The sequence below is a fragment of the Hyperolius riggenbachi genome, chromosome 1 (assembly GCF_040937935.1).
Source record: "Hyperolius riggenbachi isolate aHypRig1 chromosome 1, aHypRig1.pri, whole genome shotgun sequence".
Classification (NCBI taxonomy): domain Eukaryota; kingdom Metazoa; phylum Chordata; class Amphibia; order Anura; family Hyperoliidae; genus Hyperolius; species Hyperolius riggenbachi.
In genome coordinates, this window is record NC_090646.1 from 658,438,053 (window position 1) to 658,453,892 (window position 15,840).

At 51.0% G+C, this 15,840-nt stretch overlaps 1 protein-coding gene across 1 annotated transcript; it reads right to left on the reverse strand.

The window, feature by feature from the left end:
* Window positions 1-3,402: 3,402 nt before the first annotated feature.
* LOC137560849 (uncharacterized) lies at window positions 3,403-7,939 on the reverse strand (the record flags this gene model as incomplete). The annotated part of the gene is made up of 2 exons (XM_068271998.1): window positions 3,403-3,430; window positions 6,834-7,939. Coding segments are annotated over 2 exons (1,134 nt in total), but the record flags the coding sequence as incomplete, so codon positions are not given.
* Between the last annotated feature and the right edge of the window lie 7,901 nt (window positions 7,940-15,840).

Here is a 15,840-nt window from a genome sequence, read left to right on the forward strand (position 1 = left end):
CTAGGACACTCAGTCACTGTGTTCATAGGCTACTAGCTCCTGCGTGCGGTCACTCACTGTCTGAGTGTACACACACCACCCACACTCCATTTCCTTCTGATCGCTGATTGATTATTGTAATTAGTTAGTTCTACTTACTGTTACTACTTACTCTTACTGTACTAGGAGTCTAGGACACTCAGTCACTGTGTTCATAGGCTACTAGCTCCTGCGTGCGGTCACTCACTGTCTGAGTGTACACACACCACCCACACTCCATTTCCTTCTGATCGCTGATTGATTATTGTAATTAGTTAGTTGTACTTACTGTTACTACTTACTCTTACTGTACTAGGAGTCTAGGACACTCAGTCACTGTGTTCATAGGCTACTAGCTCCTGCGTGCGGTCACTCACTGTCTGAGTGTACACACACCACCCACACTCCATTTCCTTCTGATCGCTGATTGATTATTGTAATTAGTTAGTTCTACTTACTGTTACTACTTACTCTTACTGTACTAGGAGTCTAGGACACTCAGTCACTGTGTTCATAGGCTACTAGCTCCTGCGTGCGTGCACTCACTGTCTGAGTGTACACACACTAAATTTACTTGTGATTACTACTGATTATTGTAACTGCTAGTTGTACTTCCTGACTGTTACTACTTACTTACTGTACTAGGGGACACTCACTCAGTCACCTCACCAACCAACCCACTCCATTAAAGTACCCCACTTTTCACCCGCCCTTTTACAAAACTTTTGTCTATACGCCCAAAACATTTAAGATGTCTGGAAGTGGCAGCCAGCGCGGTTTGGGCAAGGGGAAGGGCAGCAAGGGAATCAGGAGGAGAGGGAGCAGCATTGTGGCAAGCCGCGGCCGCGGGCGCGCCACCATGCACAGTTCCGCAGCAGCAGCAGCAGCGTCAGTGGCTAACATTCCTCCCATAGCCACTGGCCGTGGACGCCTTGGGCGCCGCCCAGCAGGAGCATCTGCAACTCACGCTGCAGAGACACAGCAGCAGCAGCGTGTAGCACCTGCTCCGATTTTCCTCCAGCCGGGTCGGAAACGTCCCATTGAGGAAAAGGATGCAGACACTGTGGTGCAACTCATGACGGAGGATGAGCAGCCCGCCATCAGCTCTGCATCCGAGGCCTCCACCCTCACCACCACCACCACCCCTGTTCGCAGCAGCCGCCCAGCAGGGTCTGGGGAGGAGGCCAGTTCACCGTCAGTCGCCGACCTCTCATTCAGCACTCTTTTGACCCCAGGCATGATGAGTCAATTGTCTGCTGTTGTTGGCGATTTTGAGGAGGAGATGCTGATGGGCACTTTGGGGGATGAGGGATTGGACAGCAAGACTGTGGCGACAGTCAAGCAGCCCATCCATGCATCAGGAGAGGAGTTTGGGGGGTCATCATCCCAGCAGGACATGTTTGAGGAGGGGGAGGATGATGTTGATGACCCGGTGACAGACAGAGACTGGGTGCCACCACCTCCAGGGGATGTCGTCCTCAGCAGCTCGGAGGAGGAGGAGGATGCGCTTGTGGGCCTTGCAAGGAGGCGCATCATTGCAAGCATTGGCAGCGACCCACAGCCTGCTGGTGTCTCAGGCTCAGCAGCAGCAGCAGCAGCATCAGCCAGTACCACCACCAGCCGCACCCAAGCCCCCCCCCCAACCACCACAGGGAGACAGGCAGCAGCGCTTCCATGCCGTAGGGGGATGTTTCTGTCACCAATCTGGCGCTTTTTCACCATGCCCACTGTGTACAGCAAGTACGCCACTTGCAACCACTGTCAGCGGAAGTTGAGCAGAGGTGCAGACCCCTTAAAGTTCAGCACCAGCTCGCTGATCAACCACCTTGCGGCTAAACATTTCCACCAGCATGAGGAGTTCCAGAGGCTGAAGGCATCTGGTGCTGGCAGTGGCACCACACCCATCACTGCACAGCCTTCAGCAGCAGCAACAGCAGCCACCCGCCCTCCTGCTCCTCCAGCAGCACCAGCAGGAGTGCGGAAACGCACTGCTCCTCCCCCCTCTGCAACTCCTGCCGCCGACACTGAGGCCTGTTCTGGCAGCCAGTCCTCAGTGGCCTCCTCCGCTGTGTCTGGTGATTCCCGTGTCAGCAAAAGGCCACGCCAGAGCCTTTTGAGCGAGTCCTTCCAGGGGGTGGTTAGGGCTCTGCCTCCCAGCAGCCGTCGCGTGCGGCAGCTGAACGGCTTGCTGGCACGGGCCATGTGCTCCCAACTCCTGCCGTACACGCTCGTGCAGGAGGGGAGCGACATGCGGGCGCTGCTTGCTTGTGCAGCCCCAGACTGGCAGCTCCCCAGCAGACACTTTTTCTCCCGCAAGGCTATTCCAGCACTGCACCGCTTTGTGATGGCCAATGTGGAGCGAGGGCTGGAGCACGCGGTTGGTGAAAGGGTCCACGTCACCATGGACTCCTGGAGCAGCCGCTTCGGGACAGGCCGCTACCTGTCCTTCACTGTCCACTGGGTCAGCTTGGTGGAAGGGGGTGAGGATGGGAGAGCAGCAGCGGGCACAGCAGCAGCAGCAGCAGCAACACAGTGGGTGGTGCCACCCCGCAGGGTCAGGGGAACTGCAGCGGGTTCCTCCGATCCTCTGCCATCCTCCGCCACACCTGGCCAAACCCCCCGCCTCAGCAGCAGCGTGAAGGCCCGCCACTGCCAAGCGCTGCTGCACTTGGTCAGCCTTGGCAAGACCAAGCTGACGGCAGCCCACGTGTTGGCCAAACTCCAGGAGCAGGAGAGGATTTGGCTGACCCCCAGAGGCCTCAGAGTCGGAGAGGTGGTGTCCGACAATGGGGCCAATCTGGTTGCTGCCATAGACAGGGGAAACCTGACCCACATCCCCTGTCTTGCCCACGTGCTGAACCTGGTGGTGCAGAAGTTCCTGCGCACCTACCAGGGGATGGGCGAACTGCTGGAAACGGCAAGGAATGTTGTGCGTCACTTCCGGCGCTCGGCTGCAGCCTGTGCGAGCCTGGAAGACGTGCAAAAGGAGCTGGATCTGCCACGCCATCGGCTGATCATTGACGTTCCGACTCGCTGGAACTCCACCCTGGCGATGTTGGAGCGTATGGTTGAACAGAGGCACGCTGTCAACCAGTACCTTGCCCTGGCCACTGTTTCCGCAGCTCGGAGAAGGGACAAGACCAGCAACATCCCGTCCATCGTCCCCGATGATGACTGGAGGCACATGCAGCAGGTGTGCTTTGTGCTGGCTCCCTTCCTGCAGGCCACAAACATGGTGAGCAGGGACCATGCTATGGTCTGCGAGTGGGTGCCCCTGGTTTCTCTGCTGAACAGGGCCCTCGATGGTTTGCTGGAACAGGGAGCGGCAGCCTTGGACCAGCAGGAGCGGCAACCAGCTGCGCAGTCCACCTCTGAGGGGGAGGAGGAGGAGGACTTGGTGGAGGTCCCTGACCTGGCTGCTGATGAGGGGGATCAGCACAGCGCAGCTGAGTTGGTGCGGGGGTGGAGAGAGGATGAGGCGGCAGAGGAGGAGGATGAGGACAGCACTGACGTCGATGTGCCAGCAGACGTGGCCCGCCTCTTCCCAATGGCAGCGCACATGCTGGCGTGCCTGCGCAGGGACCCCAGGGTGATCCAGATGAAGCAGAGGGAGGACATCTGGATCAGCATGATGTTGGACCCACGCCTCAAGGGGAAGTTGAGCCAGTTCCTGCCGCCTGCAGGAGGAGACCCAGCGCAACAAATAAGGAGCTTGCAGCAGGCCCTTGTTGAGCGCTTGGAGGAAGCCTTCCCCCAGCCTTCCACCCCCACTGTCCAGCAGCCAGCACAGAGGCAGCAGCAGGTGCCTGCATCCAGCAGCAGCAAGCGCCCCACAGACCTGCTGTCTCTCAGCCACGAGCTCTACAGGACTGTAGAGGCTCCGGCAGCAGTGACTAGAGAGGAGATGCATGCAGCAGCATCCTCCTCCGGTCACAGCCAGCGCCTGACCCGCATGGTGGCTGACTACATGGGGTCGTACAGCGGGCTTGACAGCGATGCCCCTGTTGATCCCATGGAGTATTGGGTCAAGCGCATGGAGATCTGGAGCGAGCTAGCGCAGTACGCCCTGGAAGTGCTGTCCTGCCCCCCTTCCAGCGTGCTGTCCGAGCGCTGCTTCAGTGCAGCTGGTGGCGTGGTCACCGAGAAACGCTCACGTCTGTCTCACAAGTCTGTGGACAGACTGACGTTTCTCAAGATGAACCAGGCGTGGGTGGAAGGCGAGTTCCTGGCCCCTGTTGTCGGCGAGAGGGGGACATGAACTGGCTGCCGGAACCATCGTTAATGTGCCTTACCACCCTTTACCACCTCCTGGCTCCTGCTCACTAAGCCAGCCTGGTTCACTTTGACTATTACGTCGCCTGCAGCCACACATTTTACACCTACAGTGGGCTGCTGTGTACTGCCCTTCTGCTGTCTGTCTGTGTTTCCCACTGCCAGGGTACACAGAATTACCTTCTTCTGCTGCCACTCTGCCACCAGCTATTACGTCAAACAATAGCTATATTGGTTGCAAAACCGAAACCAAACAAACCATTAAAAAAAAAAAAGGTTTAATTTTTCTGAGGTGCCCGGGTTGAAAACTGTGTTGTTCCAGTTGTGTATTGGACACAATGTGGGCTGCACGACCGCTGTCTGGGACCTCCTGTTGTGTTTATTTACGGCCCTGGTATCACCGCTAGGTACCAGGGCTATTATGTCACGCTGCCTACCTGCTGCCACACTCACACTGCTCCTCCATACCTCCTCCTGCTGCTGCTGCTGCTGTCTGTCTGTGTTTCCCACTGCCAGGGTACACAGATGATTTACCTTCTGCTGCCACTCTGCCACCAGCTATTACGTCAAACAATAGCTGCTCGCCTACTCCTCCATTCCTCCTCCTGCTGCTGCTGTCTGTCTGTGTTTCCCACTGCCAGGGTACACAGAATTACCTTCTTCTGCTGCCACTCTGCCACCAGCTATTACGTCCAAAAATAGCTAAATTGGTTGTAAAACCAAAAACCAAAAAACCATTAAAAAAAAAAAAGGTTTAATTTTTCTGAGGTGCCCGGGTTGAAAACTGTGTTGTCCCAGTTGTGTATTGGACACAATGTGGGCTGCACGACCGCTGTCTGGGACCTCCTGTTGTGTTTATTTACGGCCCTGGTATCACCGCTAGGTACCAGGGCTATTATGTCACGCTGCCTACCTGCTGCCACACTCACACTACTCCTCCATTCCTCCTGCTGCTGCTGTCTGTCTGTGTTTCCCACTGCCAGGGTACACAGAATTACCTTCTGCTGCCACACTGCCACCAGCTATTACGTCAAACAATAGCTGCTCACATAATTACTCTCCTCCATTCCTCCTCCTGCTGCTGCTGCTGTCTGTCTGTGTTTCCCACCGCCAGGGTACACAGATTTACCTTCTGCTGCCACTCTGCCACCAGCTATTACGTCAAAAAATAGCTATATATCTGTGTAATTGGTTGTAAAACCAAAACTACAAAACCATTACAAAAAAAGGTTTAATTTTTCTGAGGTGCCCGGGTTGAAAACTGTGTTGTCCCAGTTGTGTATTGGACACAATGTGGGCTGCACGACCGCTGTCTGGGACCTCCTGTTGTGTTTATTTACGGCCCTGGTATCACCGCTAGGTACCAGGGCTATTATGTCACGCTGCCTACCTGCTGCCACACTCACACTGCTCCTCCATACCTCCTCCTGCTGCTGCTGCTGCTGTCTGTCTGTGTTTCCCACTGCCAGGGTACACAGATGATTTACCTTCTGCTGCCACTCTGCCACCAGCTATTACGTCAAACAATAGCTGCTCGCCTACTCCTCCATTCCTCCTCCTGCTGCTGCTGTCTGTCTGTGTTTCCCACTGCCAGGGTACACAAAATAACCTTCTTCTGCTGCCACTCTGCCACCAGCTATTACGTCCAAAAATAGCTAAATTGGTTGTAAAACCAAAAACCAAAAAACCATTAAAAAAAAAAAAAGGTTTAATTTTTCTGAGGTGCCCGGGTTGAAAACTGTGTTGTCCCAGTTGTGTATTGGACACAATGTGGGCTGCACGACCGCTGTCTGGGACCTCCTGTTGTGTTTATTTACGGCCCTGGTATCACCGCTAGGTACCAGGGCTATTATGTCACGCTGCCTACCTGCTGCCACACTCACACTACTCCTCCATTCCTCCTGCTGCTGCTGTCTGTCTGTGTTTCCCACTGCCAGGGTACACAGAATTACCTTCTGCTGCCACACTGCCACCAGCTATTACGTCAAACAATAGCTGCTCACATAATTACTCTCCTCCATTCCTCCTCCTGCTGCTGCTGCTGTCTGTCTGTGTTTCCCACCGCCAGGGTACACAGATTTACCTTCTGCTGCCACTCTGCCACCAGCTATTACGTCAAAAAATAGCTATATATCTGTGTAATTGGTTGTAAAACCAAAACTACAAAACCATTACAAAAAAAGGTTTAATTTTTCTGAGGTGCCCGGGTTGAAAACTGTGTTGTCCCAGTTGTGTATTGGACACAATGTGGGCTGCACGACCGCTGTCTGGGACCTCCTGTTGTGTTTATTTACAGCCATGGTATCACCGCTAGGTACCAGGGCTATTATGTCACGCTGCCTGCCTCATTGACTGCATGCTGCCACACACTCATCCTCCTCCTCCTGCTGCTAAATTTACCTCCTGCTGTCTGTGTGTTTCCACTGCCAGGGAGCACATACAATGGCGCTTCCAACATGCGTGCGCCACCAGCTATTTGTTGTTACGCTCAAAAATAGCTGCATTTCTTTAAAAAAAAAAAAATGAAAAGAGAAATAAGTGACGAAGAAGACGATATAGAAGAAGATGAAGAAGAAGAAGAAGATGAAGAAGATGAAGAAGAAGATGAAGAAGATGAAGAAGAAGATGAAGAAGATGAAGAAGAAGATGAAGAAGATGAAGAAGAAGATGAAGAAGAAGATGAAGAAGATGAAGAAGAAGATGAAGAAGAAGAAGAAGAAGAAGAAGAAGAAGAAGATGAAGAAGATGAAGATGAAGAAGATGAAGAAGAAGATGAAGAAGATGAAGATGAAGAAGATGAAGAAGATGAAGAAGAAGATGAAGAAGATGAAGATGAAGATGAAGATGAAGAAGATGAAGAAGAAGATGAAGAAGATGAAGAAGAAGATGAAGAAGAAGAAGAAGAAGAAGAAGAAGAAGATGAAGAAGAAGATGAAGAAGATGAAGATGAAGATGAAGATGAAGAAGATGAAGATGAAGAAGATGAAGAAGAAGATGAAGAAGATGAAGAAGAAGATGAAGAAGAAGAAGAAGAAGAAGAAGAAGAAGAAGAAGAAGAAGATGAAGAAGATGAAGATGAAGAAGATGAAGAAGAAGATGAAGAAGATGAATATGAAGAAGATGAAGAAGATGAAGAAGAAGATGAAGAAGATGAAGATGAAGAAGATGAAGAAGATGAAGATGAAGAAGATGAAGAAGAAGATGAAGAAGATGAAGAAGAAGATGAAGAAGAAGAAGAAGAAGAAGAAGAAGAAGATGAAGAAGATGAAGATGAAGAAGATGAAGAAGAAGATGAAGAAGATGAAGATGAAGAAGATGAAGAAGATGAAGAAGAAGATGAAGAAGATGAAGATGAAGAAGATGAAGAAGAAGATGAAGAAGATGAAGAAGAAGATGAAGAAGAAGAAGAAGAAGAAGATGAAGAAGATGAAGATGAAGAAGATGAAGAAGAAGATGAAGAAGATGAAGATGAAGAAGATGAAGAAGATGAAGAAGAAGATGAAGAAGATGAAGATGAAGAAGATGAAGAAGATGAAGATGAAGAAGATGAAGATGAAGAAGATGAAGAAGAAGAAGAAGAAGATGAAGAAGAAGAAGAAGATATAGAAGAAGAAGAAGAAGATATAGAAGATAAAGAAGAAGAAGAAGAAGAAGAAGAAGTATATACAGTACTGAACAAAATTCTGGACACAACTTCTCTTTTCACCTTTTTTTTTTTTTAAAGGAACATCCCCACATAATCACTTGCTGTTGTCACTTGGAAAAAAATATGTTTCTTGCATCATTAACCCTCAAAACAAGTGTTGGGAAGCTATTTAAGGCCAATTCGAATAGTCAGCTCGAATAGTTAGCTCGAATACCGACTCAAATAGTGAGCTCGAAGTCCGAGGTCGAATCGAATAGTAAAAATTATTCGACTCGAATATTCGACTGACCTCGAATAATTTACTATTCGAATTCGACCAAACTCGAATTTTAAAAAGGGGTATTTGAGCATCACTAGAGCCTGGGCATACACGGACCTAGTTTTCTTATCAATCGAGCCGCTGATGGCTCGATTGATAATTTCCGATGCGTCTGATCACCCACCGGATCAATTTTGCGCTCGATACCGGCGGGCAAAACTATAGGATAAAACGAAATGCAGATAAGAAGTGCCCGCGGGGATGAGCGGGAATCGATCCATCCGGGTGGCCGCGGGGATGCGCCGGAATCGAGGCAGCGGCTCGAATCTGCTGGAGAAACGGTCTGTGTATTCCCAGCATTAGGGTAGTTAGGAGTGGCGCATGATCTGATATGGCCCATGGAAGACGTTGAATAGAATGTATGATTGGTAAGGAAGTATTAGAAGCAAGGACTAAGTCTATTCTCGACAGTGTTTTATGTGAGGCTGAGTGGCATGTGTAGCAGGGGCAGTAAATAGGTACCTACAATTAGGATTTCTTGCATATGGATTAGTGCATGTATGGCAACGTATCTCTCTTGTGTTGTCTAGTTTGCACTACGTTGTTGTTGCTGCTGTTATATATTTTTTGTTTTGTTTTTTGCTGTTTGTCGCTCCTGTGTGTTCACACTACTGTTGTTGTTGCACTATGCCGGATGCCGTTTGTTACCACAAATAATTCCGGGTGCGGTACCCGCCGCACTTGGCGAATAAAGCTTATTCTATTCTATTCTATTCTATTCTATCAAGTTTGAGATGCAGGAGCTGAAATGGGAGCGTTCTACTTACCAAAATGCTAACTCCCCTTGAGTAGGAGTAGTAAGTAGCGTGATAGCAACTTCCTATCCAGGGTTTTTTTAACAGCTAGAACCCGACTACCAGTAAGATGCGTCTCCTGCAATACACACACATCAGGTTGATGTTTTAGGTAATTGAAGACCAGTGATCTTTTAAATTTATCATTGAGTCCTCGAACGTTCCAAGAAAGGACTTTGCTATCACCCGTTTTTGCCATTTGTTGCATTGTTATAGAACATTATAGAACCAATGCAGTACTCAAAATGTACCGTACAGGACAAGACCTTGAAGAAAAACCACAGACCCCAACCTATTCCCCTTACAACAACCATATTGCACCCACCCTATATCCCAACAAGGGATATCTATTCCCAAAACACCCAACGTTTGACTAACTTAGTGAATTATTAGTCTGTTCTTCGTCCGGGGTAGCTCACCTGGTTTGTGAGCTCCGCTGCCTATTTTCTCCCAATGTTAGTAATTGGGGTTATAACTTGTTAGTTACTTAATTAAACAGTAAATATGGTTGAACATAACCTTCAATTGAACATTTAGAACATTTCAGAAATGAGGAAGGTACCTGATGAGCATATATGACTTGTCACTATTCAGCGGCTATATCAGTTTCCTAACCATTGAGCATGTAGTAACAGCCCTATCTTTTTTAACCCTCCTGGCGGTCTAATTAATTTCGCCAGGAGGGAGCGCAGCAGTTTTTTTTGTTTTTTTTTTAAATCATGTAGCGAGCCCGCCCGCTTTGATCGCCTTCGGCGATCTCCGATCAGGAAATCCCATGGCGACGGGGCGGGATGACGTCAGCGACATCGTGACGTCATTGGGAGTCCCGATCCACCCCTCAGCACTGCCTGGCACTGATTGGCAAGGCAGCGCACGGGGTCTGGGGGGGGGGGCGGCGCGACGGATAGCGGCGATCGAGTGCGGGGTTACCGCCAGGGAGGTTAAAGGAATACCCGAGGTGAAGACAGCGGTTGAGGTGGACAATCAGATCCATCTTGGAAATAAATTGAGTGTAACTTTAAGTCCCCCCCCCCCCCCTTTTTTTTACCGTAGGTGTAATTTTACTATTTGGCCACAAGATGTCCCCATTGAGCGCCTCCTATTAGCGCACAATAAGTACGCTATAGGTTGCTACATTGTAACTAGGGAAGTGACACAGGTTTATGGTGGCCTGTGGGGAGATTAATTAATGGGAACTTCATAAATCTAACGATCGGCGGTGGTAAGCGGTGAAAATCGCGGCCCGGAGGAAGTGTGGTGGATCTATTTAAGAATAAACACTGTTTTTGAACAAAAACAGTGTTTATTCTCGGCGGACGAGAACGGATTGGCTCAGGGGACTGTTGTCCCGTGCAGCCAATCCCCCCCCCCCTGCTCCCGGCAACATTGCGATCGCGGGCATCCTCCCGCACAATCGCGTGCACAGCACCCCAAACTGCAGGGATTGTAGCAGCTGCCGCTGTGGACGTTAAGCTCACGTCCGCGCGGCAGAAATGGTTGAAGGACCACTATCACTAAACATTATAGAATTTAAAATACATGAAAACTCATACAAAAAAGACTAATGTTTCTTCCAGGGTAAAATTATCCATAAATTACTTTTCTCCTATGTTGCTGTCACTTACAGTAGGTAGTAGAAATCTGACAGAACTGACAGGTTTTGGGCTAGTCCATCTCTCCACAGGGGATTCTCAGCAAGACCTTTATTCTCTATAAAGACATTCCCTAAAAAATATTTATACAAAGATGCCGTCCAGCCTCCCTGCTCACTGCACACTTTTTGGGAAGTTTGATGAAGCAACTCCTTCCAAAAATAAAGAAATCCCTGAGAACCCCCCAAATGAGCATGTGCTCTAGTCCAAAACCTGTTGGTAGGGTCAGATTTCTGCTACCTACTGTAAGTGACAGCAACATAGGCAAAAGTAATTTATGGCTCATTTTACTCTGGAAGAAACTATTTTTCTTATTTGTATGTGTTTAAATGTATTTTAAATCTTACAATTTCCAAGATAGTAGTATTTAAAGAATAGAAAAATAATAATAGGTGCTGTGTAGTGCCATGCTGGGTGCTGTGGTGCCTCTGTGGTGCATACTAGTGCCATGGACCCTCCATAGGGAGCATGCATTATTGTGTGTGTCGTCACTGTTCCTTCCCCCAAACCCCCCCTTACCAGTAGAGTAGCGCAGCAGGGGGAACTACTTATCTCCTCCATTCACTCATCCACTCTCCAGGTCTGGAGCCATCCTCTGTAGCTGGAGATTGTACTCCTAGCATCTGAGAATCAGACTGTAAGAAAGCGCGGAGGAGCCGCCGCCATGAGCCAGCGGCAGGCGGCTCCTTCCGCACACAGCGCTCACTCGCACGGAGAGGCAGCCGCCTCCTCGCATCATGAGGCGGCTGTCTCCGTGCAGCACATGACGGAGCGCGGGGAAACCGCCGCGTTGGACGCGGCGGTTAGCGCGCATGTCCCCGCTGCGGAGACACCGCAGAGCGGGGCTGCTGTGGCTGGGACTCGTTGTCCCTCAAGGTTTAGAGTGACGCGCGCGTTCCCCATTGGTCCAGCAATCAGGGAGGTGCTGGGGGACACCTAGGTGTATATATACTGCTGGCTGTTCACTCGTTGCTTGTATGGCGTTGCGATCACATATGTGGGAGCACCCAGATCCGTAGTCAGATCCGTTAGTGTGCCGGGACCAGCTGGAGCTGTAATCCTACACTAAGCTAGATTCTGTTGATAGCTTAAAGTACTAGTTTGATTGTGATTATCTGTTATGACCTTTGCCTGCCTCGACTATCCTCCTGAACTCTGACCTTGTACCTCGTTATATCTGATACCCTGTTGCTGAACCCTGCCTGTACTTTGACTCCGCCTCTGCCTCCTGATTTTGTACCCCGATATATCTGATACTCCGTTGCTGAACCCTGCCTGTACTTTGACTCCGCCTCTGCCTCCTGATTTTGTACCCCGATATGTCTGATACTCCGTTGCTGAACCCCGCCTGTACTCTGACCCTGTCTTTGCCTACTGATATTGTACTTATCTGTCCGTCTGTATACGACCTGGCTTGTCCGACCTCGAGAACCGACCTCACGATTGGAGGCGGTTCCCTCCGTCCTGTTGGTGACACTTCCTCCTGAGTGTCGCTTTCGGACTTCCCTTCCCACTGTCAGTCTGACTCCTCCCGTCTTTGAGAGCTCAGATCTGCGGAAGGAATCTGTGCAGTCCTCCTTGCTGCACTGAGGCTTGTCCTCTGTATTACTGTTGCACCAATCACAACACTCTACCCAGGTGAACAGAGGTTAGCTGGTATATTGGATTATCGGTGATACTGCAGATCACATATTATCTGGTATACGTCTGTATTTCCCGTGATACTGCAGATCACCGGTAATCAGACCTCTCTGTGCTTCACTGATCGTTACAGAACGCCAGACCACAAAACCGATGGAATCACGCGCTGATCCTCTGACTGTGCTTGCCACTTCGGTGGATAACATTCATCAAGCACTGGGCCAGCACAAAGCCTTAATCGATGCTCTATCAGGCTCTGTGAAAACCCTCCAGACTCTGTGAAAACCCTCCAGTTGATTCAGTGCGATCCCCTCATAGTGATGACATACGTATGCCTGTACCTGATAAATTTTCCGGCCACAAGTCTGACTTCCGGAATTTCAGGAGTAGAGTGTTGTCGTATTTCGAGTTGAGACCCCGATCCTCGGGGACTGAGACCCAACGGGTCATCTTTATTAAAACTTTGTTGACTGGGGACTCCCAGTCCTGGGCATATAATCTGCCTCCTACCGATACCGCTCTGACCTCGGTAGACAGTGGCGTAGCTACAAACCTCTGGGCCCCGATGCGGAATCTGGATGTGGGCCCCCCCCCCCCCACGGCAACAACAGCCCCCCCTCCCCCGGCAACACCCGACGCACACACATATCCGAATCCCTATAGCCAGCTATAGGTCCCCCCAGTATAGGTAGCCAGGCATAGGTACGCCAGTATAGTTGCCCCCGGTATAGGTTAGCCAGGTAGGTGCCTCCAGCATAGGTAGCCAGTATAGTTGCCCCCAGTATAGGTTAGATAGGCAGGCGCCGCCAGTACAGGTTAGCTAGGTGGGTGCCTCTAATATAGGTAGCCAGAATAGTTGCCCCCAGCATAGGTTAGATAGGTAGGTGCCCCCAGTATAGGTTAGTTAGGTAGGTGCCTCCAATATAGGTAGCCAGTATAGTTGCCACCTGTATAGGCTAGCTAGGTGCCCCGAATACAGGTTAGACAATTAAGTGCCCCCAGGTTAGATAGGTAGGTGCCCCCCAGTATAGGTTAGATTAGGTAGCTGCCCCCCAGTATAGGTTAGATGAGGTAGGTGCCCCCCAGGATAGGTTAGGTAGCTGCCCCCCAGGATAGATTAGGTAGCTTTCCCCCAGGATAGGTTAGAGTAGGTAGCTGCCCCCCCGGATAGGTTAGAGTAGGTAGCTGCCCCCCAGGATAGGTTAGGTAGGTAGCTGGCCCCCCAGGATAGGTTAGGTAGGTAGCTGCCCCCCAGGATAGGTTAGGTAGGTAGCTGGCCCCCCAGGATAGGTTAGGTAGGTAGCTGGCCCCCCAGGATAGGTTAGGTAGGTAGCTGGCCCCCCAGGATAGGTTAGGTAGGTAGCTGGCCCCCCAGGATAGGTTAGGTAGGTAGCTGGCCCCCCAGGATAGGTTAGGTAGGTAGCTGGCCCCCCAGGATAGGTTAGGTAGGTAGCTGGCCCCCCAGGGTAGGTTAGGTAGGTAGCTGCCCCCCAGGATAGGTTAGGTAGGTAGCTGGCCCCCCAGGGTAGGTTAGGTAGGTAGGTAGGTCGCTAGCTGCCCTCTCCCTCCCTTCCTCTCCCCCTCAGATGCAGAGTGCGCAGCGCACGGAAGCGCTGTAGGCGGAACTCACCTCCGTCCCTGCGCCGCTGGTCTCCTCCCGCTCTGTATAGATGTTGTTACACACTGCTTCCTGTTTAGCCGGAAGCAGTGTGTAACAGCAGATCTATGCAGAGCAGGAGGAGACCAGCGGCGCTTGGAACGCAGGCAGGTGAGTTCTGCCTACAGCGCTTCCGTGCGCCGCGCACTCTGCATCTGAGGGGGGGGGGCCCGGGGAGAGGTCGGGCTGCCCTCCCCACGGCTGCAGCTCCCCCCTCCCAATAACGCACGCAGGGACCTCCGAGTCCAAACGGACATGGGCCCCCCGGGCCCCTCCCCCGCCTCTTCAGGAGCCGGGCCCGGTCGCCGAGGCGACCGTTGCGACCACAGGCCCTACGCCCCTGTCGGTAGAGGAATTCTTTAAGGCCATGGCCATAATCTACGACGACCCTGACCTTGCTGCATCCTCAGAGCGGAAGCTCAAACTTTTGCGGCAAGGCAGAGGTTCGGTCGAGGATTATGCGGCGGAGTTCCGTAGGTGGTCAGTCACCTCTAGATTTGATAACTTCGCCCTAATGGATTATTTTTTGTCTGGGTTGACGGAGGAGGTCTCCGACTTAATGTTAACCGTACCCGAGCCCAAGACAGTTGATGAGGCCATATCATCGGCCATTCGAGTAGATCGCAGGCTACGCCATCAGAGGCAGGCCAGGGGCAGTCACCGTGTCAGGGTGACTTCGTACGCGGCACCGGTTGCTGCATCCTCTGTAACAGCATCTCCGCCTGTCTCACCCTTTCCGGCCTTGCCTCCACCAGAGCCGATGCAAATTGGTCGATCAAAACTGACCCAGGTGGAGCGGAGGCGGAGGATGACGGAACAACTGTGCCTATACTGTGCAGAGGCAGGGCATAGGGTGCGAAACTGCCCTAACAGGGCGGGAAACGGGTCTGCCTAGGAGTAGTGGGGGGTGACTCCCTAGGCACACAAACCTCACCCCTTAAAGAGAAAAAATTACTTCTCCCTTGTACGGTCACATGGGATGATAAGTCTGTTGCCACTGAAGCTTTTATTGACTCCGGCTCAGCGGCTAACTTTATGAACTTTGAGTTTGCTCAGGAGTTGGGTCTACCACTCACTCCCGTGAGACCCCCCATTCAGGTCACGGCAGTTGACGATTCCCCTTTGCAGCGGAATCGTCCCCTGTCACAGACTCCGCTTGTGAAGCTCACCATAGGGGTATTGCACGGGGAGCAGTTACAATTTTTTGTTTTACACATGTCCACCTCCACTATTATCCTAGGCATGCCTTGGTTGCAGGTTCATTCCCCGCAGATAGACTGGGCCACAGGACAGTTGACAGCATGGTCACCTCATTGTTTCCAGCAGTGTTTGGGGAGACTGACATTAGGTCTAACTAAGGTACAGGTGGAAGGTATACCGGAACAATACTCAGATTATGCCAATGTGTTTTGTCCCAAGGCCGCGGATAAATTACCCCCGCATCGCCCATTTGACTGTCCCATTGACCTTCATTCCGGTTGTATGCCTCCTCGAGGCCATTTATATAACTTATCTGGCCCCGAGAAACTAGCCATGCAGGAGTACATCCGTGAGAACTTGGCAAAGGGCTTCATCAGGCCGTCCCGGTCCCCCGCTGGGGCAGGCTTCTTTTTTGTTAAAAAGAAAGACGGGGGTTTACGGCCTTGCATCGATTATCGTGGCCTCAATAAAATCACAGTGAAGAATCGCTACCCGTTACCACTCATAGACGATTTGTTCACACAGGTCACTGAGGCTAGGATATTTTCAAAACTGGATTTACGGGGGGCATACAACCTGGTGCGTATAAGGAAGGGCGATGAATGGAAGACGGCCTTCAATACCCCTGATGGGCACTACGA